We start from the raw sequence: 27,680 nt of genomic DNA, 5'->3' as shown, positions 1-27,680 counted from the left end.
AAAACGGAGGTAACTTTCAGGATATGTAAGTAGCCATAGCAAGCTATGTTCCAGGGTTAGTTTGCTTACGAGGTATTCAGATGCATGTTATATAATTAATGTAATATAAAAAGTTGCAATCACTTTTTTATTGGTTAAAATGAATAGAGAATATCTCGTGTTTTCCGTGGCTGCTCGAGCCCTCAGGATCGGCGCTTATGGTTTCATAAACAAGGCCCAGTTCAGCTCTAGATTTACAGATCGTAGTTGAAACTGAAAGATGGAGTGATCACACAACTGAGGTTCACAACTGAAGTTACCCAATGCTCCGTGTGTTGTGTGTTCGCGGTTTGTGTGCGCGTTAAATACTCACCACTATTTTTTCTGGTCAAACCGGTTTCAGAACGTTTATAATACGAAGGAACGCTGGAACAGAAACATTAAAATACCGATTCTGCTCGGAGTGGAACGATTGAATTTGTTTTTAGTTTTTAAGGCCTGATTCTTACACACTAAAAAATGCTGGGTTAAAACCAACCCAAGTTGGGTTAAAAATGGACAAACTCAGCGGTTGTAACGTTTTGGTGCTGTAGAGAAGAGGCGTTCATGGACTTCCACAATCAAAAATAAATATACAAATATTAACACGAAGGAGTAACACAACATCCAAACACATATGCAAACATAAGAACAGACAAGGAGTAAAAGGAGTGAGTCCATTATAAAGGGAGTGCAGATGATCTGTGATGATGGGGAGATGACGAGGAAGTGAGTGCAGGTGTGGAAACAGGAGGATCATGGGAAATGGAGTCCAGGAAATGAGGGAACTGTGACATTACCTCCCCCTCCCGGTAGGTGCGGCCTCGCGCCGTAGGTGGAACAACCGGGGAAGGGGGGTGGGTGCTCTGGAGACCTCACGCAGGTGCAGGGAGAGGAGTGGATGGGAACGGAGGTCTCCAGGGCGGGTCCAGGAGTTCAGGCAGCCATGGCGGGTCAGGAGCTGTGGCAGGCCATGGCTGGACTGGAGTCTTGGCTAGCCATGGTGGGTCTGGTCGAAACCACAGGTGGAGAGTAAAACTGCGCGCTCGTCACTCTTTAGCTCCGCTCACACAACACGCCTCCAGGAGCTCGGCTGTTTTCAGAAAGACTCAGTCAGCGTATGTATCTTTTATAATTATGATAAAACTAAAGACTTTTTGGAGCTATGAAGGATGCACTACTACTCTATAGGTACTTGAGATTAACATGAGATTGGCAGAAACTGTGTGTGATACCCCACACCTTAAAGAACCTATCAGCCTGTGCCATCTAGAGTTTCATAACAAAACTTTGTATTTGTTTCATCAGAATAAAGGTTTAAAAAAAGGGAACTCTTTTATAATAGGTTAATTTAATCAGATAACAGATCAGACTCATTTGGTTGGGAGGGCCTTAATTCAACAATAAATAGAGCATCATTTCTGAGCTCAATATGATTCAAATAGACCCTCTTCACAGACTGCTGGTGTGTATTAATATTCATATCTATGTTTAATAGCACATTTTTGGTTTGAAATGTTTTGAATGCATAATATTCCTCATATGAATAATATATTGGATAAATAATAAATCTAGCAATTGTTTATAAAATATATATATATATTAATTCCATTTATTTATTATATAAAAATGTATTATTTTGTTTAAAAGCAGATAACTGCTGAATTGTGAAGGTCTTCTGTGAGGTTGATACATTGATGAATTCCAGGTGAGTTGAATGTTTATGCTCTCTCTACACCAGGGTAACATTATAATTGGAATTGAAAATAAAAAAGTAATTTATTGAATACAGTTTTTAAATAAATTTAGTATCACTTTCACTAGTGATACAATTGCAAAACTCTTGGCACAAAACTATAAACCAATCACACTTGTAACACAGCTCTTTGTTAAAAAGACTACAATAGTTGTGCTACTTATGTTTCCTTTCACAAAACCATTATATCAGAGTAAATGTCACGTTTGTACTTCAAAAATAAATAAACCAAGTGAGTTTGTTGATAATTAAGAGCAGCTAGATTCAATTGCATTAAAAACATCACAGTTACTTATTGCACAGTGAGTTTTATTAGGTGGCAATTGTTCAGTCTATCGAATGGAGTGAATGTACTCAGTTATACTATATCACTAAATTGACTGTTTAAGACCCGAGCACCAATGGTGTGAGGACTCTATTGTAATTGCTTGGCCAATTATTCTTTTCTCCGAAATAAATCACATTTTTGAGGGCCTAAACATGCTCAAAAACTCATATGGGTTTTTAGAATTTGGTGTGGCAAAATGGCTCGATAGCGCCACCTATAAAATTTAAATTAAGAGTCCTTCACGCTAAGTTTTATGTACAGTTATGAAATTCGGTAGACACATGTAACAGCCCAATACCTACAAAAAAGCTCCAGGTTCAAAATCTGTAAACCCAACAGGAAGTGAGATATTTTGAGTTTTCTCTGCAAAATTTCTGGAGTTTTTGCCATTTCCAGATGCCATTTCTTCAACAAACTCCTCCTAGAGCTTTAATCAGATCAACATCATATTTGTTGTTGTAACTCGGCATCCAATGTCCGATCTGCCTCAAACTTCACGTATTATTAGAGTACTGGCCTGAGCTACATGACATCTTCATACAGTAACTGAAGAAATGAGAAATCATTCATGCACATATTAAACAAACAAACAAAAAAAACAAAACACCTATATAGAATTATGCAGTTTGACAATGTTTGATTATAAGTCTGTCTAGCATTGTTTTGGAATGATCTGATGCATTTTGATATGTAAAGGTAGTCTCTGTGTTTCTTGAAGAGGCGTTTTGGTCCTGCGTTTAAGAGGTCACTCAAATGTTTGTTTAAAAAAACAAACAAACAAAAAAAAAACAACTTGTAATTTCTGTCTTTGGGATCAAACAACAATCTCTGCTTGATTTGGAATTTGGCTCTTTTTCACAGTTTGAAGGAGTTATTTATGTCTGATTAGCTTTCAGTTCCTACACACGTGTAATACCTGCTTTATCCAACATTCAGAGAAGTCACAATAAGCTCAAAGCATCAAAAAACCTTTCACTCCTTTTTTACGAATAAGTCAAGCAGTGTAATTTGCCTTGGCAAATTTTGTTGCCCAATGATGAATAATTTTCATGTCTTTAAAAAACAAAAAAACAAAAAAAACACCTCGATGAATAAGTGCCAAGCTTTGATGGCAATTAAAATGTATTAATGGAAATTGAAAATTATTCATTCATATGCTGAGATGAGGTGATGTGTTGTTGTGTCTTATATCAGGATGGCCATCTGAGTGATTGTGTTTCTAACACTTACTGGACTGTGCGTCACTGATTCCAAAGGTACGGTTAGAATAATACAAATAAAAATTGAATAAAACCATTGTGTATCATTACATATAAATTCGATTAATTGATTAAAATTATAGGCTGAAATATGGTCATTGAAAACTTGTGATTTATTTATTTATGAAGACTCTGTGATATGTTTATGCACATGAAAGTAAAAAAAAAAAAAAAAAAAAGATAAGGTTATTGTTTGTTATTTTATGTTTAACAGTGAATCTTGCTTTTGGAGGAACAGCTGTCCAGTCTTCCACATACGATCATTTAACAGCTGCTCAAAATGCTGTCGATGGCAACAGAAATTCAGATTACACTAGTGGGTCATGCAGTCATACTAAGGGGGACTGGAACCCCTGGTGGAGAGTTGACTTGCTGAAAACCTACAGCATAACCAGTGTTAGCATCACTAATCGAGGAGATTGTTGTGCAGAGAGAATAAATGGTGCTCAGATCCGTATCGGCAACAGCCTGGAAAATGATGGCAATGATAATAATCTGTAAGTATTGTCTCTCTCTGTCAGGGTTTTCCTCTGACGGTCCTGTCAGTCCTGTCCTCACTATTTCTCTGTTACTGTGTTTCTTCACAGGGCTGCGACTGTTGAGTCCATCCCACTTGGACAGACAAAAACATTTGAGTTTAATCATATTAAAGGTGCTAAAGAGAATCTTTTCGTCGACTGAGAAACCAAAGACTGTTACTGAGTTTATGAAATGCCTGGTGGAAATTTCATCAAATCACAAACACCCCTATTGCACCATCTAAATACACCCCGATCTGGAATAACCCAGATTTTATTGTTAACAAGAAGCCACTCACCTTACGCACATGGGTAAATAAGGGCATCACACAACTTCAACATATCCTCCTTAATAATGAATTGGCACCATTTTCCCACTTGGTCCAGAAATACGGCATTGGGAGTAATTGTTTTTTGGAATATTTACAAATCAAATCATCTATTCAATCAAAAATCAACTTACAACTTATACAGTATAAAGTACTTCATAGATTTCACCTAACTGGACGGAAATTATTTAAAATGGGTTTCGCTTCAGAAACATGCTCACATTGCACACAAAACACTCCAGACACCTATTTACACGCTATTTGGGATTGCACTTCAGTTAAAAAATTCTGGGAAAACGTTACTGACTCACTATCCAATCTTATGGGATGTCACATCCCGCTGTCTCCCTCCCTCTGTATATTAGGTGACATATCCATAATCAATTTAAACAATACAAACAGTCAATTACTGATTTCTCATGAACTGGAAATCAAGGAACACCATACACATTACAACTTGGAAAAATTTACTAATAGAGTACATCTCCATGGAAAACTTGTCTACCTCCACTCACAATAATACACCAGAATTACACCCTTCTTGGTCATCTCTCTTTAACTTCCAACAGTCATGAATCCACTGACCTTCTTTGTCTGAAGCCATCCTCAATGATACACCATTAATATTCACACATAACTGGGGGGTGGGGGTCAGGAAGAGATAGCAACACCGATTAATATTAAATATAAATAAAATACTTAAAAGATTACATTTAAATCTCTCTCTCTCTCTATCTCTCTCTCTCGCTCTCTCTCTCGCTGCTTCTGGATCCTGGTCGGCTGTAGCATACTAGCCCCTGCCATGTGCGGTTCTGATTAGTTGTGGGTTAGTGTGGTGTGGGGCCGGGGGCCTTGGGCTTTCGCCCTCCAGCTTGTACTTTCACCTGGGTTTTCTTGTCTCCGGCTGGCTCAGCACTTGTCTCGCTGTTTTAATGCTTCACATGTTAGATGAGGTGCACACACACATTCATTTGGAATATAAAACAAGATTAAAGCGCAAAAAAAAAAAAAAAAGCACACAGAGGGTAAGTGTGGCGTGGCCGTGGCGGCCTGGGCTTTGCACTGGGCTGGTTCCATGCTGCACGCCATACTTTTTTAATGCATTATACACTAGTTGACAAACATATCATGAGTATAACAATGAAAGCTGCCATATTTATAAAAAAACATAAAAAACAAAAAAAAACAAAAACAAAAACAAAGGCAGGGTAAGTGTGGCATGTGTGGGACGGCTGGGGTTGAGTATGGAGTTTGGGACCCTGGCCCTCGCAGCACCTCACCTTGATAGCCTGTTGCAACATGACGCTGGTGGGGGTCTATCCTATCCCATGGCCATGAGGGGTGTCAGAGGCAGCTTTATAAAACCTTATTATTAATAGCTGTATCAATATTTCCATTATTATTATTATTATTATTATTATTATTGCTATTATAATTACTACTATTATCATTACTATCAATGGCTGTATCAATATTATTATTATTATTATTATTATTATTATTATTATTATTATTATTGCTATTACTACTACTATTATCTTATTTGTCCTCTTCCTGATCCTTTAACCTCATTCCGGATGAAATGAGTATATTCGTTAATGTTTATCATTACTACTACTGCTAATACTATTATTACTATTTGTCATTTCTTATTAATTGGATTTATCATTATTATTATTGTTATTACTGTTATTATTATTATCATGATTATTATTATTATTATTATTATTATTAATATTGCTATTACTATTGCTTTTGTCATCTTTCTCATCCCTCATTTATCAGTTTTTTTTTTTTGTGTGTGATACTATTACCCTCTTCATCATTATTATTGTCACTAAAATTCTTATTATTTATTATTATTATTGTTATTACTACTACTATTTTCTTTATTTGTCCTCTTCCTGATCCTTTTAACCTCCCCCCTCATTCCGGATGAAGTGAGTATATTTGTTAATAAGTTTATCATTACTACTACTGCTAATACTATTATTACTATTTGTCATTTCTTATTAATTGGATTTATCATTATTATTATTGTTATTATTATCATTATTATTATTATTATTATTATTATTAATAATATTGATATTACTATTGCTTTTGTCATCTTTCTCATCCCTCATTTATCAGTTTTTTTTTTCTCTTGTGTGATACTATTACCCTCTTCATCATTATTATTGTCACTAAAATTCTTATTATTTATTATTATTATTATTTTTTTTTTATTCTTTTTGATATATATATATATATATATATATATATATATATATATATATATATATATATATATATATATATATATAATTAAACTCTGGTTAAGTCTGTTGTACTTTCCCACATGCTCCATTATTCATATATATTTCCACTATCACACCCAGTTACACTTACATTCACACACACAAACACACACAAATTGTACTGTTATGTATGTTTTGTTGGTCTTTGTATTTGTTTTCTGCATTTAATTTGTTTTCTGTAAATATTGTAATTGTCTGTTTGCATAATAAAAAATAAAAATAAAAAAAATGAAATGAGCGCATGCGTAAGAACAACCCCCCCTCCTTTCGTGCACGAGTATTGGAACACGAGTGTTTACCACCGGCATTCACTGTGTCGTGTTAGTGTATTCATTATGTCTGACTCACCGCAGGTAACTCATAATCTGCAGTTGTTACTCCTGTCTCCTGACAAAAACATTGCATGCGGCGCCTGTGGAGTGTGGAAAGTTATTGGAGCGCGCAGCCGCGCTCGTCTCTCACAAGGAACGTCATGGCAGTGATTGACAAGCCAGAGGGCCAATCGTTTACGCGATCATATTGGCTGATGTTTTTAAGGCCCTACCTCGTGCACAGATGATGTATATTAATATTATTCCTTTCAGTGCACCTAATAAATAGTCTTTTATCAGTTAGTGAAGACAGTTTCAAGTAATATTGCAAAAATGTATAAAACAAAACATCCTCTTCAGCACCTTTAAGGGGCGATATGTCAACATTTTCATACCTGGTCGCAATGAATATCTCACACTGTGTGAAGTCGAGGTGTTTGCAAGTAAGTGACAGAGAGAGAAGAAAACTCTTTGATAGAATTTATGTACTTATTAATGTGTGTATAACTGTTATTATTTTATTAACAGAAAAGGATACACCATTGTACGTTTGTGTTCCAGATGTGTGTTCTTCATTTCTTTGAATGTTGTCAGTAACACATAATATAACATATTTTTTTAATGAATAAGGGACAATATGCAGTTACAAAGCAAAATCTTCAGAGTTAAAGCAGCTCTGCTCAGAGTACATATGGTCCCTCTCTATATAGTGTTAAAGTAACACTGAAGCAGAGTTCAAGTTAATGAGATAATTAAACAATTAAGTGATGATTGTGCATTAGTGATGAACACCTGCTGTTAACAAGCAGAATCACTGAAGAAAAGAGAAACGCAAGAACTACAACTGACTTCAGTCACAGCCTTATTAATTGTTTAAAGGTGCCATAGAACACTTTTTCACAAGATGTAATATAAGTCTAAGGTGTCCCCTGAATGTGTCTTTCAGCTCAAAATACCCCATAGATTTTTTTTTTATTATTAATTTTTTTAACTGCCTATTTTGGGGCATCATTAAATATGCGCCAATTCAGCATGCTTCACCTTTAAATGCTCGCAATCCCTGCCCCTGAGCTTGCGACTCCATAATACATTGCATAAACAAAGTTCACACAGCTAATATAACCCTCAAAATGTATCTTTACAAAGCGTTCGTCATGCAGCATAACCGATTATGTAAGTATAGTATTTATTTGGATGTTTACATTTGATTCTGAATGAGTTTGATAGTGCTCCGTGGCTAAAGCTAACATTACACACTGTTGGAGAGATTTATAAAGAATGAAGATGTTTATGCATTATACAGACTGCAAGTGTTTAAAATTTAAAATAGCGACGGCTCTTGTCTCCTTGAATACAGTAAGAAATGATGGTAACTTTAACCACATTTAACAGTACATTAGCAACATGCTAATGAAACATTTAGAAAGACAGTTTACAAATATCACTAAAAATATCATGATATCATGGATCATGTCAGTTATTATTGCTTCATCTGCCATTTTACCATTTGCCATTGTCCTTGCTTGCTGATGATTCAGCTGTGCACAGATCCAGACGTTAATACTGGCTGCCCTTGTCTAATGCCTTGAACATGAGCTGGCATATGCAAATATTGGGGGCGTACATATTAATGATCCTGACTGTTACGTAACAGTCGGTGTTATGTTGAGATTCGCCTGTTCTTCAGAGGTCTTTTAAACAAAAGAGATTTACATAAGAAGGAGGAAACAATGGAGTTTGAGACTCACTGTATGTCATTCCCATGTACTGAACTCTTGTTATTCAACTATGCCAAGGTAAATTCAATTTTCAATTCTATGGCACCTTTAATTATCTCATTAACTTTAACTCTGCTTCAGTGTTACTTTAACACTATTTGATTTAACTCTGGGGATTTTACTGTGTAGATGCAGTGTTGGGTTAGGGTTAGGGTCTTTTAGGTGTTGGCAAAGGTCAACACAACAAACAAAAATGTTTCTATCTCAGTTTTAACCTTACCTTTACATAAAAAAGAGACAAAAATAAATAATGAAGTTCCCTATATCTCCCTGACTACACATAACCAGGAGAAAAGCAGTTTCGTTCAAAAATGGGTGATTGAATCCCTATGGGTTTCAGGGCGCCGTTAGGGGGGTTGCAGAGTATGCCAGGCATATGTGCCCAGGACGCTAGGGGGCCCCAAATCACGACTTTGGATTTTGTGTTTGTGTGTGTGTGTGTGTGATTTTCTTTTACACACGAACACGTTAACTAATAATATTGTAGTAAAATACAATTTAAATATGTGAATTATAGAATGAAAGTAGTGAATTTGAGCACGCTCTCTCATCACTTTAAAATACAGCGCATGACGTGTTAACTGCACAAAAAACAGGATGAATGGAAAGAAGCGCCTGTCAGGAACAAGCGAAAATGTAAAAAAAAAAAAAAAAAAAAAAACATGGATGAAGACGTTAAAAGAAAGTTTCCCTTGTGAAATGGGCCCTTACAAATAAAGGTCCCACTTTATATTAAGTGGCCTTAACTACTATGTACTTACATCAAAAAATAAGTACAATGTACTTATTGGGTTTATATTGAATTGCAAAACACATTTGCAGCTATTGAGGTGGGATACGGGTAAGGTTAGGGAAAGCTTTGCTGGTATGGGTAGGTTTAAGGGATGGGTCAACAGTGTAATTATAAATGTAATTACAGAAATTAATTACAGATGTAATTACGTGCAGGTGTTTTTAAAATATAAGTACAATGTAAAAACATGTATGTACACAATAAGCGCATTGTATCAAATGATTAATTTAAATGTAAGTACATAGTAGTTAAGGCCACTTAATATAAAGTGGGACCCAAATAAATGAACATTGGAGATGATTGTTGGTCGCGGATGTGTCGAAAGACCTGAAAGAAGTCTATGGTGCAAGTGGGTTGTGTTGGCTGAGGAACTCTCTATATTCTATGGGCTCTATATAGGCTATTGTAGCCACCAGCGTGAGATATTAAAAACATTTATTTTAGAATGTATTAATTAACTGGCGATGCATCATTTAGCCACACAGGCAAATATGTATCGCGTTTATTTCATTTTTCCTTTTTATTCAAAATAGCTATTGAATATATATGCCTAACTTGCTAACTATATCATTAATTATGAATTATGATATATTCTGATAGTCAAATCAGAATATTGTGGATTTTAGTTTTTTCCTATTTCCTAGGCCTATTTATCAAAATAAAATTGATAAATGAAAGTGGAGACAATAGGCCTACCTCAAAAGAGGCACATTATTTTCACTTTTCAAATATTTTTCTTAAAGGTGCCCTAGAATCAGAATTTGAATTTATCTCGGCATAGTTGAATAACAAGAGTTCAGTACATGGAAAAGACATACATTGAGTTTCAAACCCCATTGTTTCCTCCTTCTTATATAAATCTCATTTGTTTAAAAGACTTCCAGAAAACACTCAGATCTCAACATAACACCGACTGTTACGTAACAGTCGGGACCATTAATATGTATGACCCCAATATTTGCATCATGCCAGCCCATTCGACGCATTAGACAAGGAAAGGCAGTATTAACGGCTGGATCTGTGCACAGACAAGGTAAGCAAGCAAGAACAACAGCGAAAAATGGCAGATGGAGCAATAATAACTGACATGATCCATGATTACATGATATTTTTAGTGATATTCGTAAATTGTCTTTCTAAATGTTTCATTAGCATGTTGCTAATGTACTGTTAAATGTGGTTAAAGTTACCATCGTTTCTTACTGTATTCACGGAGACGAGAGTCGTTGCTATTTTCATTTTTAAACACTTGCAGTCTGTATAATTCATAAACACAACTTCATTCTTTATAAATCTCTCCAACAGTGTGTAATGTTAGCTTTAGCCACAGAGCATAGCCTCAAACTCACACAGAATCAAACGTAACCATCTAAATAAATACTTTACTCACATAATTCGAAGCATGCATACAAAATGCATGACGAACATCTTGTAAAGATCCATTTGATCCAGAGCTCGTGGGGCAGAGGAAGCGTATCTCTTAAAGGGGCCGTGCTGAAAAAATCAGTGCATAGTTAATGATTCCCCAAAATAGGCAGTTAAAAAAATTAATTAAAAAAAATCTATGGGGTATTTTGAGCTGAAACTTCACAGACACATTCAGGGGACATCTAGGACTTATATTACATCTTGTAAAAAAACAATCTAGGGCACCTTTAAAAGTAATGTAAATTATGTTTGCAACAATAGCTGTGGTTTATTGGCCTCGATGAGTCTGAGACTCCCGGCCTGAGATTGTGTCCCAGACGGAATTAAATTATTCGTAAATATTTGTAAATAGGCTATTCATGGCTTAAACAGATGGAAAATTGACTGTAATGCAGTTCTGTGGATGTTTTGCCTAGGTAGGGTTGTTATAGTTAACTAACAAAAACTAAAACTAGATTAAAAAACATTTGTGCTAATCAAAATAAACCTGAAATATAAGAAAATATAAATATTAGTGGAAAAACAAACTAAACGAAAATTAGAAATGTTGCCTTGTCAATATCATTTCGGGTTTTTTCCCCTGACTTTCAACAGACGTGATCATTATCTTTTCATTAACCTTCAAGATTATTAAATTTGAATTAAACGAAATTAGAATGGATAAGTGTCTGTGACCCGTTAATAAAATCCCAGGCGTTTTAGCCTACATGAACAAATAGCAGAATAAACAACTGAACACGCTTCTGTCAACGGAGAAAAAATATAATTAAATCATATAAAAATGAATAAATAGCCTATGTCTACGCGCAAAATTTATTTCACTTAAATGATTCACATATTAACAAAATGAAAAGGAAAAAATGTGACAAGTTTCGGTTTCACAGAAGGTCACGGAAAGGAAACGGCAGAAAATTATTTTTGTTTTCTTTATTTTACAAGCAAAGTTTTATTTTTATTGTTTTATTTTAAAAACAATAGGCATATTTACCCCTTCACAGATTAGTTTAAATAAAAGTGATCATAAATGTCTGAGTAGCCTATTTTAATTTTTTTCCACTTTTATAAGAAAATTCAAGTGATCGAGCCGGCGCCTCGCGCACACACAACAGTTTTATTAACTTGACATTTAAGCCTGTTTCTTGTCAAAATAACATAGTCAACCAAATGTAAAATGTTACTCTACTCATTTTGAGTATGTGTACAATCAAAGCACTTAAATAATAAATATAGACTAGTTTAGCATCCAAATACATTGTGAATATGGAAACATTTGGATTTGTGCCAAATTATAACGCCGTTTTCTGTTTGGCCTTAAATGAATTAGTTTTGGCTTAACGTTTATATTTTCATAAATAAACCTTGAACTGCAGCACTTTCATTACCAAAAGAGGACATTTTATGTCCCAAATATTCTGTAAAATTTTAGAATTTTTGTCACTTTTAGAGAACTTTTAGGCAAAGTTGCGCAAGGTCACGAGAACGTCGCCTTCTACATGGATGTTTTATAGAAAATAATAATGTTTGAAGTCACCGTTATTGAGGTGAGCGTTTGCTTTAGATGGACTCTTGATTCTTGACATTTAACATTAGATTTTCTCTGGCTGCTTTAACTGTGTTATCAAGACATGTTAGTAATAGCAAAAAATGCAAGAGAAATTCTGATCAAATGAATTGGTTTGTTTAGTGCTGGTGATTCTATCATCATGCAGTGTCCTGATTCACTGATCATCACCAAAGTCTAAACTATGAGTGTATTAGCTGTTAGTTTTGCCTTAATGTTTTTTTTTGTTTTTTTTTACGTTTCAATCCATTATACAGGCAGAGTTTTGAGCAGCGTCTATTAGATTCACACGGACATCATGAATCAGCATATGATCCTCAACAATGGTGACAATAAACAAAAATCTTTTTTGTGACTTTAGTAGCTTGTTTTGTGATGCTCAGAGTTAATCTGTTTATCTGAAAATTTTGTCACCATTGTAGAGGATCAAATGCAGAATCTTGATGTCTGTGTGATCTACATGTTCCTGTCTGAATAATTTCTGCACAATGATAAAACACTTTCAAATTATCAAAGCAGGACAGGATTTCATGCATTATCATATGACTACAACAACATGATAGAAAATACAATATTTAGAGATCAGTAAATAAGGCCACTGTATGATGATAAAATCATCAACAATGAGCAATCAAAACCATTTGATCAGATTTTTTTTTCTCACAACTTTTTTTTTTTTTTTTTTTGGTAACAAATGCTTTAGAAACACAGTTACAATAATTAGAGAAAAAATAAAGTTAAAACATCAAGGGTCAGGAGCCCAACTAAAGCAAGCGCTTATCTCCGTAACGGTGACATTTATAAATTTTGATAAAATATCAACACCTCATTAAGAAGATTTGTATGGAAGAAACAAAGTCAGAGTGTTTTTTAAATAAATGAAGATGCTGAGATCTAGAGAGATCTGTTAGTGTTTAATGTTTCTGTTATCTGAGTTTTGTGAGGTTAAAATTGTGCTGGAGTCAGCTTCAGTCAGTGATGATCCAGGAACACTGATGTTCGGCTGCATGTTGCTTTATTCAAAGACTGCAGTAACTGTGTAGTTGCTGATGCAGTGATACAGCAGTTACATTAGCTCATGCATGTGCTGTTGTTTTGTCTTTTGTAAGACATTTAAGAAAAATTAGTTCCCTTTCGAAGGGAACTTCTATTCTGCATTTGATGACGCAATGGGGAACGTCCATGTGACCCGGTGTTTCGAAACCTCACTACCAAAGACTCCAATCCTATTGGCCGGCGACAGTCACATGGTGCGACCCGGAAGTATAAAGGCGCGCTTATGGAAGCAGTCAGTATGCATCGTCTTTACGGGACTGTTGTATCAACCTTCTGCTGTGTATTCTTTATTAAGAACTCCTTCCAATCCAAGAGAATGTCTGAGAAAGGTAAGAACTTTAGGAAGTGTGCTGATCCGTGTCCGAGATTCTTGACACCGGAATACACGCACACCCTATGTATGTGTTCATATGCCTTACAAACATTCAAGAGAGTGTGTGTATCTGTGTCCCTGTGTTTGACACTTGATATACACATTTTTCTGGGCATTTTCTGTTTGGAGAGGAGCGTGCATAGATGGTGTTTGAGGGCGCTGTCTGTGTGTTTGTCTGTTGTTTACTGTGAGCGTCACCCTTTCGGGACGCTCCGTTCTCGTTTGACACTCTTCTCGAGGGAAGGGGTGTCTACATCTGTGCCTGGTGATTCTGGCCGGGTTATGCCGAGGCAAAACCGTAGCTACAATCATAGGGCTCGCAGATGAGCTCGTTGGGAGTTGTGAGGGAAATTGTATTCTCTTCTCAACTTCCTCGGGGTTGGCGAGAACGAGTGGATGACGATGACGTTCGTTTTTGACGTCATCGCGTCTGGTGAGCGCTCCTCTGGCTTGTGCATGCAAGCCGCTGTGTGTTTGGGATGCGCCTCTCGTCAGGTTGCAGCTGCCGTGGGAGCGCGTTAAGAAAGGGACCGCGCACGCGGACAGCTCAACGAGCGGTTCCTTTCTGTCCATATATACGGCGGCTTCCATGACTTTCCATTCCTTTCTGAACTCCGCGTCTATAATATATATAAATATATCATGCTCAGATGCTGCTTATGGTCAGACTAATAGCTGAGCCCATAGTTTCTGTCAGCCCTCTATTTTTGTTTAATATGTGATAGAATTAACGTGAGTCGTCCTGTTGGATTGGGTTGGTTATGCTCATTGATTGTCCTATCACTGTGCAGTGGACAGGTATAAATTTGGCCGTCAGGTGGTATGGCGTCACGAGTCACGCCCCTTTGCTCTGCGTCATTTCTAATCGCCGGTCAGGTATGTTTGGTGATGTTGGCTAACTGTTAGTAGTGCGCTGTTTCATATTAGTATTATCTTTGTTTAGAGCTGTAGCTTGGGACAAAGCTTGCGGCTGGTGCTTGGTTGACGTGGGTTCTTTTTGCAGGTAAGTGAAACCGCTGTATATATTTGTTTAGTGCAAGATGACGTTTGTAAGGGCTGCGTCTATTTGTTTGTAGTTTCAATACATGCGGTTTCCTAATGCTACAGACTTCTTGTCTCCCGTTGTGTGCTGTATTACCATTGACGTGAGTTATTGTTAATTGTATTATAGATTGCGTTGCTGCGTATCAGCGGTTCCTTGTTCTCCCCTGTGCACGTATTTTACGCGGATTGATAGAACGAGCCCGCAGCTTTCTGGTTCACCGGTGCACTTAATGGTAACGTGTGCTAGACATCTGATTCAACCGATTTACAGTGGTATGTGTTGGAAGTGATAATAAGCTGGCACTTGGGTTGGGTTGGGCTGTCTGATCTGTCTTTATATTTTAAATTCACAGGTAGACTCACGCCTATGGGCCATTAAATCTCGTGCTGTCGGGGCTTCGTTGGAATTATCATCCAGGGGCGCTGTTGCTTTGCCTGTCATTTCATACATTTGTGGTGTTTTTCTTTGGTTTTGTTGTTTTTCCTCTGTTGTTGTATGTTTGGTTGTAAAATGTTTATTCTTATTTCTTTTGTTTAATGTTCTTGGTTAATTTATTTTGTTGGTACAACCTTCTTATAATTCTTTACTGTATATTAAGTTTATTTTGTGTATAAAAGAGGGATTTAATATCCTTCTCCTTTCTTTTTGTTTGTTTCATTATATTGTGATTTGGTATTTATGGGTGAAAGGCATGATTAAGGGTTAAAAGTGCCTTCACATCCCTTACATTGACGTGCTAGATGCAGTGTGTTCGTGAATTTACCAGTGATTTTGTTGTGACTATCCTCAAGTGTAACACACCATCTCTTTGTTACAGGAGCTGAGTGCTGAAGGTGGGCGGATTTTGGTGGTGGTGTTGCTTCACAAGTGCTGTGTGCAGTGGTGTGTGTGTGTGTGTGTGTGTGTGTGTGTGAGTGTAAGTGAGAGTGTTTCCACACAGGTGTAACCAAATTGTGCTGTGCTGTGGAGGCCTATTAGTGCCCTTACTCCCTCCTGTTGTGCCTCGGCTCCTGTACTTATTCCTTTGCGGTGTCTGAGAATGCAGGTCACCCATATTGCATTTTATTGAGTTTATTCATTTTTGTTTTCTATTGTTGCTTCAGATATTTTATCTTTAATAAAATTTCATAATTGTTTTACCCACGTCTTCTGCCATTTCTTGCACACGAACCTGTGTTGCCCAAGGGCAAGTTATTATCTCTGGCAAAGTGCCAGAGTGGCGTAGTCGCTTCATCGTTTATTCCATCAGTCCTCTGTGTCCTGCCACAAATAGTAAGAGGATCTTACGTGAATCCTTTCGTGAAAGGAGCATCCTTTCGTGAAAGAAGCATTAGGAGTCTTTGGTCGCTGAGCCGCAGGGAGGGGTCTATATTTTGTTTAAAATAAGACCTTATTTTTCTGAGCATGTAGTCAAAATTAAGGTTTTTTTTTCTGGGCAAAACTGAAGTTGTTAGGTTGGCTAGTATATGTTGTGCAGGCCACAAAATGGCTGCCTCTTAGCCACCTGCTTAGAGTAGCGTCTCATCTGCTGTTTTCTAAAGTAGTTTGAGTTAGCACTTGTCACTTCAGTTTATGCAATGTCGGCAGCTTTGATCGGCCGCCTGACATTTTTTGCTTGGGTATGTTGCTTAACTCTCTTTTTATATGAATTGAAAGCGATATTTAAAACAGGCTTTGTTAGCTGTTTTTCTTTGCCCACAAGCTTAGCAGCTAGGCTAGAGCTAGGAGTGTTATTTGCAAATTACTTTATTTATATTATCCCCATTGGATACATATTCCTAGTTTTGGCCTCCTCCCGAGGGAGTTGTTAGGCCGCATGCCCACTATCCCCTATTTATGTAGATGCATGGGTTGAGTTAACAGCTAGGTTGTAAAACTATCGTTGTACTTCCTGTTCTGTTATCTCAGGTGGATTAGGCCCTTATCTTGTTGAGGCAGATAAGTTATGCAGGTTTTTGCTAGGCCCCACGTTCTAGAACGCTATGTCAATAAGGAAAATATGTTTTCTCCTCTAGGCCACTTGTTGTATGCTACAATCAAGTTGAGTGGACATTACTATCATTTAGTTTTTTGTCCTCTATTGCTTAGCACAGATTTGAGAATCTGTATGGAAGAACGATTTCCTTTTTTGAAGTGACATATATTAAAGCCGCTGTGTGCTTGCTTTAAGTTCTAGATCCTTGCCCTACATATTTGTATGTGAACTTAGTATGCTGCCACAGGTTGGCACCTGTCACATGATAGCTGGCTTGTTTTTAACCGCTATTGTAGACATTGGTGACCTAATATTCCCAATTGATAGGTTTATTGGTGTAACTGAGTGCATCAATTGTTGGATTGCATACTCAGGGTAGCTTTACCACTTTCTGAGGAAAGATGGTGAATTTTTTAGCTTCCTGTTTTTGATCATCCCTTCGGCTAATCTTTCTAGCTTAGAATGTAGGCCTGTTTGTTACATAGCCTCTTTCTAGTTAGCATTGGCTAAGTTAGCATTCTTTGGTTTGATCATTTTATGCTCACATTACTTACACTGCCACAGGTTGTGCCACATGTTTGTTTGAAGTGTAGGCCCTAGTGGCCTCCTTTAGACCATGTTGGCTGTGTTGGTTTCCTTTAGCCAATTGTACTTCATTGCCTGTTGGAATGTGTATTAGCGGTAGCTCAGGATTAGCTCCCCATAGGTTTTGGACTTAGGCTGTTTCCTGTAGCTTGGTTCCCTATTAGATCACGAGCTGTTGTCACATGCTTCCAGAGGTCGTAGGTCCACTTCTTGATATAATTAATTCATCGTTAACACTAGGATACGTGCCAAAAACCTTTAAGCAGGCTATTATTAAACCTCTTATTAAAAAACCTCAACTAGATCCGAGAGATTTAGTAAATTACAGGCCAATCTCGAATCTACCTTTTCTGTCAAAGATACTAGAAAAGGCAGTTTCATCACAACTGTGTTCCTTTTTAGAAAGAAATGGAATCTGTGAGGATTTCCAGTCAGGATTTAGACCGTACCATAGTACTGAGACTGCTCTTGTTAGAGTTACAAACGATCTACTCTTATCATCCGATCGTGGCTGTATTTCTCTATTAGTGTTATTAGATCTCAGTGCTGCTTTTGACACTATCGATCACAACATTCTTTTAAAAAGACTTGAAAACTATATTGGCATTAGTGGAATTGCTTTGGCATGGTTCAAATCGTACTTATCTGACCGTTATCAGTCTGTAATAATTAATGAAGAGATGTCGTATCGATCACAGGTTCAGTATGGAGTACCACAAGGCTCAGTACTAGGACCGTTGCTTTTCACTCTGTACATGCTGCCCTTAGGAGAGATAATTAGGAAGCATGGTGTTAGTTTTCACTGCTACGCTGACGATACTCAGCTCTATATTTCCTCGCGCCCTGACGAAACCTACAAATTCACAAAACTAACAGAATGCATAGCTGACATTAAAAACTGGATGACAAGAAATTTCTTATTATTAAATTCAGAAAAAACTGATATCCTAATCTTTGGACCAAAAACTTCCTCACGAAAAAACCTTGAATACTCTCTAACACTTGACGGGTGCTCCATTAAATCTTCGTCCTCAGTTAGGAACTTGGGTGTGCTCTTCGATACCAATCTTTCATTTGAAAGTCATGTTTCTAGTATCTGTAAAACCGCCTTCTTCCATCTAAAAAATATATCTAAATTACGACATATGCTCTCAATGACAAATGCGGAACAGTTGATTCATGCATTCATGACCTCAAGACTAGATTACTGTAACGCTCTACTGGGTGGTTGTTCTGCTCGGCTTTTAAACAGACTACAGTTGGTCCAAAATGCGGCAGCTAGAGTTCTTACTAGAACCAGAAAGTATGACCATATTAGCCCAGTTCTGTCAACATTACATTGGCTCCCTATTAAACATCGTATAGATTTTAAAATCTTGCTACTTACTTATAAAGCACTAAATGGTTTAGCTCCCCAGTACCTAAGTGAGCTCTTAATGCATTATAGTCCTTCACGTTTATTGCGATCTCAGAATTCAGGCCAGTTGATAATACCCAGAATATCAAAATCAACTGAAGGCGGCAGATCCTTTTCCTATTTAGCACCTAAACTCTGGAACAATCTTCCTAGCATTGTTCGGGAAGCAGACACACTCTGTCAGTTTAAATCTAGACTAAAAACACATCTCTTTGCTCTTGCATACACATAACACATTATCAATACATTAACATTTTTCAAATCCGTTAAAGGATTGTTACGCTGCAATAATTAGGTCGGCCGGAACCGAGAACATTTCCTATAACACTAGATATACCTGTACATCAGAATAAGAATGGCATCTACGCTAATATCTGTCTCTCTGCTTATCCCGAGGTTTTCCTGGTGCTGGATCCAGGCCGTATCCAGATCAGATGGAGAACCTGTGTCTGGACCTGACTACAACGCAGCCCAGGAGACAATGGGCCTACAGATCCAGTTCTGGCTGCATAGATTTTTAAATCCCCGTATCCGCTTACAAATATATATATATAATCTATTTTTAATCTCTATAATAAAAATGTATAATTCAGATTTTGATCTCCATATCCATTTACATATACTATATATATCTTCCAAGGGGTTTTTTCCCTCCTAGGACTTTTTTCCCACGCTGGGTTTTCTCCTAGGGGGTTTTTTCCACCCCTGGGAGTCAGCCGACATTGGCTTAATGTAGCACCATCTTGTATATGTTACATATTACCACGCTTGTTTGTACAGCTTATTTTTAACCACTTCCCTTTTTTTCTGTGCGTCTAATATGTAAAGCTGCTTTGAAACAATTACCAATTGTAAAAGCGCTATATAAATAAATTTGACTTGACTTGACTTGACATGCGGCATGAATGGGTAGGCCCTCTTCGGCCTCCCTTCTAGTCCCGTGTTGGCACGGGGTGTGTCTCTTAGTGTTCCAATTGGGCTGCTGCCTCTTGTCTCTGATTTGGTTGGCTCTGAGGAGCTTCCTGGTCAGTTCACTTGTTGGCACAGTCTGATATACCTTACAGTTGCTGTAAGCCACCTGTTACTAAGATCGTTGGCCCTTCTTAGGCCTTCCTTTTTAGTTGACTGGTTGGCTCAGTCTGTGAGTGTATATTTACAATGGCCGAACGCCACTTGTCACTAGGATAGTAGGCCCTAGGGGTCTCTTTCTTGGCTGACCTGCTGTGCGGAGGTGCTTAGTATCTGACCACTTCAAGAGCACGCTTGACCTGAGCGAACAGGCCACTTCAGGCCTGTTTGTGTATCTCTTCTGAGGAAGTTTTTTATACACTGCTCTTTGGTGGTCTAGATGTGGCAGCCATGCGCTGTCTGCGAGCTGTTGCTACGTGCGGTGTGAATGGGTAGGCCCTCTTCGGCCTCCTTTCTAGTCCCCGTGATGGCACGGTGTGTGTTTCTAGTGTTCCAATCGGGCTGCTGCCTCTTGTTTCTGATTTCTGATTTTTTAAACTTTTTCAGTTTACTTGTTGGCACAGTCTGATTTACATTACAGTTGCTGTAAAGCCACCTGTTACTAAGATCGTTGGCCCTCTTTAGGCCTTCCTTTTTAGTTGACTGGTTGGCTCAGGAATGGTGTGGGTTTTCTGAGTACTCTGAGTGGTTAGCCCCTCAGTAGACTGTAGTGAACCTTACTGAGGTTTGGTTTTTTACTACATCTGTCTCACTGAGCCTATGAGATATGCTAGTTGAGCTCCAGCCACCTAGATGTCTAAGGTGGATCTTTTTATGCTCCTAGTAAAGGCCAATGGACTTATGCCATATGTTTAAAGGTTTCTAGGCCTTATAGGCCACCTTTCTCAACATATGGTATATGTTGATGTGTTTTTAGATCTGAGGATCTTTACACATGCCGTTGGCCACGGGTCCGGATGGTAGTTAACCTCCTTTGTGTCGGTTAACTCCCTGAGGTCCGAAAACGCGCCGGCGCGTTTTGCAGGATTTTTTTCACATTGCAGCAAAACAGACTTAAAATACTCCGTCATTTCATGTCATAGAGACATAAGTAATATATCAATTGAAACTATAGAATGTCTTCTTTTATTTGTGTACACTCAGAGTAAAAACACAATGTTGTGATTTTTGTTAAATAAAGAAAACTAACATGATGCGTGATCTCTCCTCTCCCTCTGAACGAAGTCCAATCTGATAGTTCTCAGAAAATGAACTGTAACTTATGAATACTAATGACAAAAAAATGACACTTACGTCTAAGGAAACGTTGAAATGTCAGGTTTTAAATTGTGCAAGTCAAATCGAAAACAAACATTCTGTGTTTATGTAATCTCTATGAAAAGAGAGCCATGTCAGAAGTCTGTGATTCAGCTCATTATCCGCTAATGTGGCCACGCCCACGGAGCCAGCGCTATTCAGACGCATTTTCAGAGGCAATACATGCATTCATCGTCTCAATCGTGTATTTATTGTCTTGAAAAGTGTTTATTTGGATGTTAAAGCAATGGTTAGCAATCTCTAGAAGACATGCCGTTAGTTCCTAGTTCCTTTTCTTCTTTATATGAATGTGTGGCCTAAAGGTGTACAGAGAGCGCCCTCCGGCTGCAAGTATGAATTAAAAACACCATTCCTGAAATGTCCTCTTCTTCTTTAGAATAATTTGTGGACTAAAGGTGTACAGAGAGTGCCCTCCGGCTGCAAGTATGAATTGTATCCATTCGTGTAAAACACAGTATCCAGCACTCATAGTGATGACAATAAATATTACTTCTCAGTATAGAAAATTGACATAAATATATAAGAATCCATCAATATTTCTCCAAATGTGCATGCTTTTAAGCTAAAAGCCTATATGAAATGCCATAGAGGTAACATAATTGTTCAGACACTTTGCATCACAGAAATACATTTTATTTTAAAGAATATAATAGAATACCATTATTTTAAATTGAGCTGAGACATTATTACAGAGGGGTTTTTTCACAGCCTACCTGACTGAAAGGCCTCATTAATATGCAAGTCATTTCAGGTCATTATTATGTGATTCTTTTGTCTTCTCAGGTGTAAATGGCCCATTATTCATGCAGATTCACGCCTCCATGCATACTGTGTTTCTTGACAAAAAGTGTCTTACAAAAACTAAATCAATATATTGTTTTATATGAAGGAGTAGGCAGCATAATTTTTACATAATTCTGAAGCAAAAACTCTAGTCTACAAACTCCAATACCCAAAAGTCTTGTGAACACAGATTTAATATACTTTTTTTGGCCTTATTTCAGTGACTTAAGTTTTTTGTTTTTTCAATAACCACGCATAAACATTATTCCTTCAAAAATACAAACATGTACAAACATGTTCCTCACATATTATTGTAGCTTAGTTTGTGCTGAATACAGTGTAATGACACTTTTGTCATTTATATGTTTATGAACAACTGAAAAAAGCACAAATGTCAGGGCATGTCAAAACTTCTCCAAGCCCCAAATCAGCCTCAGACTCCAGAGGGTTAATTTCATTTCTGGTGTCTAAGAACACTGCCATGAGCTGATGCCATGCATCTGTCGAGGTGTTCGGTTCTTTGGGTCACTAGAGAAAAATATTAGTAAAATTCATGGGTATAAAAAGGTCCGCTTAAAATATTGGGAATGATAGGATTTATTTAAGCTAAAAAATTATTTGCGTTATAATAATTATTTGTTGCGTGATGGTCATTTGAGCATGGGCATGCGCGATTGCGCCGGAAGCTTCATGGAAGAAAAAAGCACGGAGTAGCGTCGATTATGATTCACCCATCGTCAGGAGCACACAGCCTGTTGGTATGTAGCGAGTTTAGAGCTTTTTGAACAGTTTATCATGAGTCACGGTCTACTGTAATTTAATATAGGAGTGTTTAAAGTTACCTGCCTGTGTGATTGTTGACATTGGCTGTGTTTAGTCCGTGCAGAGAGACTCGCTTTGTAGTCGGATTAGCGCGAGCGCTGTTCCAATCTCTCGTTCACGGTATGCCCGTGCACTGGATATTTAACAAGTTACCAAGCAAATTAATGTAGCGCATTGTTGTGGTAAGCGACGGAGTTGCATTAATGTAATAAAACATTGAAGCGTAGTGTTATAATGATTGATGCACTTTGCCCGTCGACTCGTGTAACTGTTATACTCTGCGCATGAGCGCCGCTATGCATGATGGGAAATGTAGTTTGTAGTAGTATGGCGCTGTGTGAAACTGTATAGGGGATTATATGACAGTGTATTCTTGTTTACAGCAGAAACTGATCTAGTTATTTTATTGTAACTATTTCATGATTGTTTATTTTGCATTATATGATAAATGGATATGTTTGTAACACTGTTTGTTTCTTATTTCAGGTTTATGACCTGTGGTCAATTGTATAAATAAACAAAATACTATACAAAGGACGAACACGAGTCATGCCATGTGTGCTGCCTGTCACTAGCCCATTCGGATGGCTGAGAATCTAAAAATCCGAACACGAGGTGACAGGCCTGTATAGGCCTTCTTTGACGAAGTGTTGGCGTATGTGGTCCTCCTCTTGCTGAAAGAGTAAAAGGTGCTTTTACCGAGTACACTGCTCTTTGGTTCGTGTTGGGTGGAGTGTGCAAGTGAACGAAGTGTTCTGTCTGCTCCAGAACATAACAGATGTTCGGGGTGGCTCCTCTAGGCCACCTTCTGAATATTCTGCTGTTTCATATCCAGTTTTTGTCATGCTGTAGGCCCCTCTTTGGCCTCCATGATTGTTTGCCCATTGCATGGTCTACCTGTTAGGCGAGCCTTGTACTTCCCTTTGGGTTGTGTACGTAATAGTGCTTAGCTCCCTAAGCTGATCACGGTGGTTGGCTCTGTTCAGGCCTCCTCCTGAGTTTCAGCCCTTAGGCTGGTTTGTGCTCCCCTGAGGAATCAGGTGTTTAGCGCACAGCCTCCTTAGTGCGTTAATCAGTCGCGCTGTAGGGACTCGTTCGACAGACATTACCAAATGGCTTTATCAGCCAGAGGCATGATTGAACAAAGCTTCATTTGGTCCAAAAGATCCATTTCCTGACAGGAAAAACCTAGCCTTAACAGAAGTGATGACACGACTTCTTTTAACAAAGGACTCTGTCTAAAGGACTTCTTAGCTCATCAGCAATAAACTAATCAGAACCTATCACGTGGGTCTGATCACATTAAATCTATTGATTCTCTCACAAAACCCTCTTGTATTATCGGACGGAACAGGAAAACACCCATCAATGGATTTAAAGACGAATCTGTCCTATCTATACCTCCTTTGTGTTGAGCAATCCATTTTGACCCGGTCACTTGTGACACTGGTCGCTGTTCAATGACTCTATGCTTACAGACTCAATCTCCAATCTCAAAAGGACAATTGTTGATATTTTAAAATATTAACTATATCTAGAATAACACATGCTATGATGTGATTACTAACATGTTGGAGTCAATGTTTGTATTCATGTATGCATTTTCTTTCTCTTGTAATCATTGTTTTAATTAGGTCAGTCTAGTAATATGTGTGTAAGAAGTGTGTCATGTTTGAGTTCTAAATACAGAGTTTATAATTCTCTGTAATTCTGTGTGAATGAAACATTGAAATTCAGTATCAGGAAGATATTAAGAAACATTATAAAGTTGTTAATAAAACAGGAGAATGTTCCACAGATATCACGCGATGTGATCAATAGACAATAGACGAGGTGTGTCTAATCTCCGTAGCAACGTCTCATTGGAGGATCGCATCTGAAGGATGGAGCCAAATTGCTCCTAAAACTATGCTTTCCCAATAGCTAGTTGTCAGAAATCGGTCAGAAGTCGGACTGAAGCACAGTCGTGGAAGCCCAGTAGCCGAAGCACCGCTACTTTGACCATGGCGGAAAAGTTGCTTGGGTCATGCTGAAAAGGAGAAGTTGAGAACTGATCCTTTACCGGGGCTGATTTTCCATCTAACAGTCGCCGACGTCATCCACGAGCCGCGCAGCTGACCATTCAACAGCCGTCACATCCAGACTCCAAAACACTACGTGAAATATCTGACCAAAGTCTCCAAAGAAGAAAACTGCTCAGAGCAGCGCGTTTCACCAGCCGGCAACAACTTTAAAGCTTCCGCGCAACCCACGAAGGGCTTTCCCGAGAAGACGTCACCTGAAAGACAACCAATCCAGAACGGGACTCCGCTGCACGCGAGTCGCAGAACAACCCGATTACCTCAGCTGTCAGAGCAAACGCAGGTACAAGCAAACTTCTCTCTCTTGCTGGAAACTGGTGAAACTCCTTTAAACCTAAAGAATCAAGCCAAAGCTCTGCTTTTGTGATTTTCCTCAGGTTGCGATGTTTAGTTAGTATTTGGGACTTCCGTCATAACTCATATCAACTCCGTGAATGTGTGTGTGTGTGTGTGTGTGTGTGTGTGTGTGTGTGTGTGTGTGTGTGTGCGTATGAATGTGTGTGTGTAGCCTTAGTTTCCTGTTATCATTAGATGTAGTCAATAAAGCTTGTTTTGATATTCACATATACAAGTTTCTTGTGCTGTGTATGAAATTACTGTCTTAAACTCAAAGATCAGTTACCTCTTGCTTATAATAATCATAATAAAATATTGTTACTGTTGGCCACAGAATAATATTTTATCCAGAATTGGTAGAATACTTTAACCTCAATTTTTTCACTGGACGAATAATTGATGAAGTGTTAAATATTAATTCTGAATCATTTACAGTGAATCAATTACAGTTGATTTGATTCTTATTCCCTGTAACTTAATTCTTTATACTTAATTGAGCTAATAAATGACCTAAGGTCCTACAGCGCCTTTATACTTCTGGGTCGCGCCATGTGACTGTCGCCGGCCAATAGGATTGGAGTCTTTGGTAGTGAGGTTTCGAAACATCGGGTCACTTGGACGTTCCCCATTGCGTCATCGAACGCAGAGTCTCATTCCCTGTTCTCAGGGAACTATGGTTACATACCTAACCTGAGACGTTTTTGTTTGAACAGCTACTTTTGTTAGTCAGTTTAGCTCTAATTTTCAATTAAATTTTTTGACAAGGGCAGCAGGGACGTTCTAATAACATTTCCAAATAAAATATGGTTCCCTAAACGTTCAGAGAATGTCCTGAATGTTCTGTGAAGGTCCACCAAATAACGTCCCCCAAACCTTAAAAGAACTCCACATCGTGACTGTCTCTGAACGTACTGGGAACGTTACTAGGCAATGTCCTTAACACCAGTGGGGACGTTCTGAGAATGTTCTGGGAATGTAAAATTTCTAGCGGGATGGTGCCTTCGTGGGATTAAAATGCATTAATTTTGTCTGTTTAAATGTCTGAAACCTCAAATAAACACTTTGTATTTGAGAACACTGAATAGTTATGATGAAAAGCACTAAGTGCATCTGTCTCTTGGCACAGCTCCAGTCAAAATTATGTATTGCATACCCCCCTTAAAACTCTTAATTGTGCCCCCGGGTTTTATTAAAATAAAATCTAAATTTTGAACAAAATCTGTAAGTTTTCTACTAAATTCACAGTACCACCAATGGTTAGCACTTTTCAGCACCAGAACACAATAAAGTTATCTGTAGCAAGAAGGAAAAAATCCATGTGTCATGTTACCCTCTGCAACCCTCTTCCTCTTATCTTGCTGTGAGGCAGTGCTGGCTTTATATGCTGGCTTTCCCCAGCCAATCAGTGGAGCTGAGGTGAATGGGCAGCAAATCAGCAACAGGTCAACCCAATCACCTCCATGAGAATGGTAGCAGTAGACATGAGGGGAAAAACACACCACAAGGCACATAGAACAATCACAAATAAAATACGTCTCAGGACGTGACAGTTGTTATCGCTGTGACAAAAAGCTGTGTAATAAACATTTGGATTACATAGCTTAGCATTATTTTGCCAATTATATTGGTATTATACTTTAGCACATTAAAGTAAAAAAACAAACAAACAAACAAACAAAAAACATTATTGTTTAATATTTTATGTTAAACAGGAAATCTTGCTTTTGGAGGAACAGCTGTCCTGTCTTCCACATATGATTATTTAACAACTGCTGACAACGCTGTCGATGGCAACAGAAATTCAGATTACCATATAGGGTCATGCAGTCATACAAATGCAGAATGGGACCCCTGGTGGAGAGTTGACTTGTTGGGAGTCTACAGGATTACCAGGGTTAGCATCACTAATCGTGGAGATTGTTGTGTAGAGAGATTAAATGGTGCTCAGATCTGTATCGACAACAGCCTGGAAAATAATGACAACAAAAATCAGGTGTAAGTATTGTCTCTCTCTTAATACTTACACAAAAGGTTAGTAAATGAGTAAATAAGATAAAATTACTTTGAATAAATACTTTGATAGAAGCTTTGAGATGCTTCATGCTGTTTTGATACGCCCCTCTCTATTTCTCTGTTACTGTGTTTCTTCACAGGGCTGCGACTGTTGTGTCCATCCCACCTGGAGAGACACAAACATTTAAGTTTAAGCCTATTAAGGGGCGATATGTCAACATCTTTATACCCTTCCGCTCTGAATATCTCACACTGTGTGAGGTTGAGGTGTTTTCAGGTGAGTGATAAAAGGAGAGAGACATGGTGTGTAGACATTTTTACTATATGTACTATTTATACTATGTGTACGTTCCCTTAATGATGTTTTGTTCTGTTTTCATTGCCAGATTAAGTGGAATGAGATGATGTTACACCACAGTCCACTGATCCTATAAGCAAAATACCAAACTACTGTTTTCTGAGCAATACTAATATTGCACTTTTTTCATTGTTTTCATTTTACCTGTGCACCTTTTATCCTTAAGATAAA

General features: G+C 37.9%; 1 protein-coding gene across 1 annotated transcript; it reads left to right on the top strand.

Annotated features, from left to right (window-relative positions):
• Nucleotides 1-964: 964 nt before the first annotated feature.
• Nucleotides 965-27,680, top strand: LOC125276078 (fucolectin-1-like). The gene is made up of 4 exons (XM_048203496.1): nt 965-1,043; nt 3,576-3,858; nt 27,292-27,428; nt 27,538-27,680. Exons 1-4 carry the CDS (start codon nt 965-967, stop codon nt 27,540-27,542), a joined length of 504 nt encoding a protein of 167 aa, XP_048059453.1. The 3' UTR covers nt 27,543-27,680.

The sequence above is a fragment of the Megalobrama amblycephala genome, linkage group LG9 (assembly GCF_018812025.1).
Source record: "Megalobrama amblycephala isolate DHTTF-2021 linkage group LG9, ASM1881202v1, whole genome shotgun sequence".
Lineage (NCBI taxonomy): Eukaryota > Metazoa > Chordata > Actinopteri > Cypriniformes > Xenocyprididae > Megalobrama > Megalobrama amblycephala.
This window is presented reverse-complemented; position numbering and strand designations above follow the sequence as displayed.

What these genes read in the sequence shown, in the direction of transcription:
- LOC125276078 (XM_048203496.1), top strand. Translation starts at nt 965, where the DNA reads ATGGCGGGTCAGGAGCTGTGGCAGGCCATGGCTGGACTGGAGTCTTGG. An exon ending in GGGTCTGGTCGAAACCACAG is followed by an intron (nt 1,044 to 3,575) that starts GTGGAGAGTAAA and finishes TATGTTTAACAG; the next exon opens with TGAATCTTGCTTTTGGAGGA. An exon ending in GATGGCAATGATAATAATCT is followed by an intron (nt 3,859 to 27,291) that starts GTAAGTATTGTC and finishes GTTTCTTCACAG; the next exon opens with GGCTGCGACTGTTGTGTCCA.